This window comes from Aureococcus anophagefferens, assembly GCF_000186865.1.
Source record: "Aureococcus anophagefferens unplaced genomic scaffold AURANscaffold_7, whole genome shotgun sequence".
Lineage (NCBI taxonomy): Eukaryota > Pelagophyceae > Pelagomonadales > Pelagomonadaceae > Aureococcus > Aureococcus anophagefferens.
Window position 1 is genome coordinate 1017217 of NW_008705567.1, and position 4440 is coordinate 1021656.

At 70.1% G+C, this 4440-nt stretch overlaps 2 protein-coding genes across 2 annotated transcripts in view; one reads left to right on the forward strand and one right to left on the reverse strand.

The window, feature by feature from the left end:
* AURANDRAFT_53426 (hypothetical protein) overlaps positions 1 to 3018 on the forward strand; it is a gene marked incomplete at both ends in the record, with an annotated part of 5971 nt that extends 2953 nt beyond the window's left edge. Inside the window, 4 exons of the mRNA XM_009037848.1 lie at positions 356 to 719; positions 926 to 1632; positions 1714 to 2320; positions 2536 to 3018. Of these exons, the coding sequence (XP_009036096.1) occupies positions 356 to 719; positions 926 to 1632; positions 1714 to 2320; positions 2536 to 3018 (2161 nt within the window). The remainder of the gene's footprint in view (positions 1 to 355; positions 720 to 925; positions 1633 to 1713; positions 2321 to 2535) is intronic.
* A 470-nt stretch (positions 3019 to 3488) lies between these two features.
* Positions 3489 to 4440, reverse strand: part of AURANDRAFT_63515 (expressed protein) — a gene marked incomplete at both ends in the record, with an annotated part of 3035 nt that continues 2083 nt past the window's right edge. The window contains one exon of the mRNA XM_009038089.1: positions 3489 to 3584. Coding sequence (XP_009036337.1) covers positions 3489 to 3584 — 96 coding nt within the window. The remainder of the gene's footprint in view (positions 3585 to 4440) is intronic.

The following is a 4440-nucleotide window of genomic DNA, read 5'->3' on the forward strand; positions in this document are numbered from 1 at the left end:
CCGCGGGCGCGCGCGCGGCGGCGGCGCCGCCGCCGGACCCGCGCGCCGAGGAGCGGGAGCTCGTCCGCCGCGGCGAGGAGGCCGCGCGCGGGGCCGTCGTGGCGCCGCCCGAGGCCGCGGCGCGCTGGTCCGCGCACGACATCACGCTCTTCTTCCGTGTGGAAATCAAATCTTCAACCCGACTTCAATGTGAGCGTATGCGACGGTCGACGCGAGCTCTTCTTCTATGCTTCGAGAAATCGACGAGAGCAATTGATTCGTCCAAAAATCAGCCAAATCGACTTCGATTTGACCGAGCTAGAGAATTCTGAAGTTTGGTCAGGACCACCCAAACCAGTGATTGAATTCCACACAGGCTCTTCTTCTCGTCCGGCGGCGCGATCGCGCCCGAGGCCGCGGCCGACGCGCCCGGGGACGTCCGGCCGCCCCCGGCGCCGGCGGGGGTCCTGGAAGCGACGGTCCGGCGCGGGACGCTGCGCATCGGCGACGTCGAGGTGCCGACGCGCCGGGCCGAGGACCGGCGCCTCGTGCCGAGCGTCCACTTCGTGTCCATCCCGCGCCACGTCCTCGCGCTGCGCGACCTGCTCCTCGAGTGGTCCCTGGACCACCACCTCCTCCTCATCGGCAACCAGGGCGTCGGCAAGAACAAGCTCGCGGACAGGCTCCTCGAGCTGCTGGACGCGGAGCGCGAGTACGTCCAGCTGCACCGCGACACGACGGTGCAGGCGCTCACCAGGGCAGCAAAAGAGTGCGACATTCCCAACTTCAAAGGCTCATATCTCGGCCGTTTTCCACTCGTTTTGGCTGATTTTTGGACGAGCGATCGTCTCTCGGAACAGTCTCGAAGCGTGGATGCTTTTTCAGGAACGCGCGCGCGCGGCACACTCACGGTGAAGCGACGTTGAATCACCCTTTTGCTGCCCAGGCGCTCACGCTCGCGCCGACGCTCCGCGACGGCGTCGTCGTCTGGGCGGACTCGCCCCTCGTCGCCGCGGCGCGGTCGGGCCGCGTGCTCGTCGTCGACGAGGCGGACAAGGCGCCCCTGGAGGTCGTGTGCGTGCTCAAGGCCCTCGCGGAGGACGGCGAGCTCGCGCTCGCGGACGGCCGGACGCTGCTCCGCGCGGGCGACGCGGCGGACCGCGGCGACGACGTCGTGCCCATCCACGCCGACTTCCGCATGGTCGTCCTCGCGAACCGGCCGGGCTTCCCCTTCCTGGGCAACGACTTCTACCGCGAGTGCGGCGACGTCTTCGCGACGCTCGTCGTCGCGACGCCGGACCTCGAGTCGGAGCTCGAGCTGCTGCGCAACTACGGGCCCAACGTGCCGCCGGAGGCGCTCAAGAGCCTGCTGCTCCTCTTCACGAAGCTGCGGGACCTCAACGACGAGGGGTCCATCGCCTATCCGTACAGCACGCGCGAGCTCGTGAAGCTCGTCGCCCACCTGGAGGCGTTTCCCGACGACGACGTCGAGAGCGTCGTGAGCAACGTCTTCGCCTTCGACGCGTTCGACCCGCGCCTCGCGGAGACGCTGTCGGGCGCGGTGCGGGGCCGCGGGCTCGCCTGGCGGCCGTCGAACGGGCCGACGCCCTTCGCGCACGGGAACCCGCGTCGCGCGAAGCTCGAGAACACGCAGTTCAAGGCCGAGCACCTCAACAGCGGCGCGTTCGCGCCCGGCAGGGCGGCGATGGGCGACGTCGGCACGAAGAACTACAGCGACGCGACGGACCGGTCCGGGAAGATCAACCGGCCGACGTCGGGGAACTGGGACGGCCGCCAGCACATCGGCGAGGGGCCCTGGGACGGCGGCACGGGCGGCTCCGGCACCGCGGGCATCGGCGGCCGCGCGGGGCCCTACCGCCTCGACGTCGGGCAGGAGCTGCGCATGCTGTCCGAGGAGGAGAAGGGCGCGCTGCCGGGCGACTTCTACGACGAGGCGAAGAAGATGGCCGACGAGGCCTACGCGCACCGGCTCGCGGAGCTCGAGCTCGCGGGCCACGACGCCGGCGAGTACGCGTCCCTCAAGGCCGCGGTCGCCTCCCAGGTCTCGCAGCTCCGGACGGTCCTGGAGTCGCACGAGGCCCGCGAGCAGGAGCGGTCCTGGCTCCGGCACCAGACCCAGGGCGAGCTCGACGAGGCGCGCCTCGTCGACGGCGTCGCGGGCGCGCCGGACGTCTACCGGCGGCGCGGCGTCGAGGCCGACGCGGGCGCGCTCCTCCGCCCGAAGACGCCGAAGCGGATCAAGTTCGTCCTCGACATCTCGGGCTCCATGTACACGTTCAACCGCATCGACGACCGCCTGCGGCGCCTCCAGGAGGCCGCCGTGTTCATCCTCGAGGCCTTCGCCAGGGCAGCACAAGAGAGCGACATTCCCAACTTCAAGGGCTCCTATCTCGGCCGTTTTCCACTCGTTTTGGCTAATTCTTGGACGAGCGATCATCTCTCGGAACGGTCTCGAAGCGTGGATGCTTTTTCCGGAACGCGCGCGCGCGAGACACTCATGTTGAAGCGACGTTGAATCACCCTTTTGCTGCCCAGGCCTTCGCGGGCTTCGAGGCGAAGTACGACCTGGCCGTCGTCGGCCACTCGGGCACGGGCCCCGAGGCCGAGCGCCTCGTCGAGTTCGGCCGGCCCGTGGCGACGGACGCCGAGCGCCTCGCCATCGCCCGCCGGCTCGCGGCGCACGCCCAGTTCGCCCACTCCGGCGACTCGACGCTCGAGGCGACGCGCCTCGCGGTCGACGACGCCGCGGCGGGCGACGCCGACGAGCGCTTCGTCTTCGTCGTCTCCGACGCGGACCTCAAGCGCTACGGCATCACGCCCGAGGCCTGGAACGCCATCCTCATGGCGAGGCACCCGGAGGTCCAGGCCTACGTCGTCCTCATCTCGTCCAACGAGGACGAGGCCGCGGCCATCGTCAGGGGCCTCGCGCCGGGCCACGCGTTCATCGCCGACCAGACCGAGCGCCTCGCCGTGACCTTCAAGCAGATCTTCCTCGGGTCCATGCTCAAGAACCGATAGGGCGCGCGGGCGCGGGTGGGCGCGACCGCGTCGCCTGTAACATACGCCGCCACGCCGTCGTCGACGAAGAGACTCCACGCAACCCCAGTAAAAGTAGGAGTGGGTTTTATACGGGCTCATGGGTGAATTGCGGGCGCGCGATGTCAAGAGGCTTGCGAGATTCCTGAGCTTCGCTATCGCGCCCATTTCAACACTCGCCACAGGCCAGGGGGCACGCGCCTATGCTGGAGACATCGCTTGCGTCCGTGTACTTGCTCTTGCACCGCTTCGAGCACCACCGGATCAACGGCAAAGACCAGCACCACTTCGAGCGAGAGCACTAAGCACGGCGAGGTGGGGCGGCAGTCTTCCGAGATGTGCTCGCGCGCTGCATATCGAGCGCGCCTCATGTTGAAGCCGACATTGTCATTGTCATTGAAGGATCCGGAGGGCTCTCACACGATGGCAGCCCCCAAGCCCATCTCCGTGCGCTACGTCGACGGGCACGGCGCGCTCGTGTCCGTGACCGTCGAGGCGCCGATGGCGGCGACCCTGCGCTGGCTGGCGTCGGCCGTCGAGGCCGCGGGCTGCGAGCGCGTCGCGTGCCTCGCGACGCGCGGCGGGCGCGCGCTGGACATGGCGACGACGGTCGGCGCGCACGTGCTGTCGCGGCGGGACCTGCTGGCGCCCGTGGAGCTCGCCGCCCGGTGCGCGGCGCCGCGCGCGGCGATCCTCGACGGCGCGGCGCCGCGGGCCGAGCTCTCGGCCGGCGCCGTGATCGCGGTTGTCGCGCACAGGGCAGCAAAAGAGAGCGAAATTCCCAACTTCAAAGGCTCATATCTCGGCCGTATTCCACTCGTTTCGTCTGATTTTTGGACAAGCGATCATCTCTCGGAAGGGTCTCGAAGCGTGGATGCGTTTTCCGGAACGCGCGCGCGCGGAACACTCACGTTGAAGCGACGTTGAATCACCCTTTTGCTGCCCAGGTCGCGCTCCGATTGCCCGCGGTCGTCCGGGGCGCCGTCGGCGCGGCGCGCTGCGCGGCCGCGGGTGACCTGACGCCGCGCCTCGCCGCGGAGCTGCTGCGGTCCCTCCCCGTCGACGCGTGCCGGCCCGCGTCGTTCCCCGGCGGCGGCAACGTCTTCGAGACCGCGTTCCCGGAGCCGCTGCGGCCGCCGGCGCTCGAAATCGACGCCGGGGCCGTGCCGGCGCGCCGGGACCCCTACGCCGGCGTCGGCTGGAGCCTCCGCTGCGCCGGCGCCGAGGCCTGGCGGTTCCTCGACGGCGAGCTCCGCGGCGGAACCGCGGCGCCGCTCTTCGAGGGGTTCGTCCCGGGCGGCGCGGCGGCGACCTACCGCGCGGACGTCGACCTCTTCGGGGCGGCGTCCGCCGTCGCCGTCGACGCGTCCCCCGGCGACCTCGTGCTCTTCCCGGGGGCCTGCG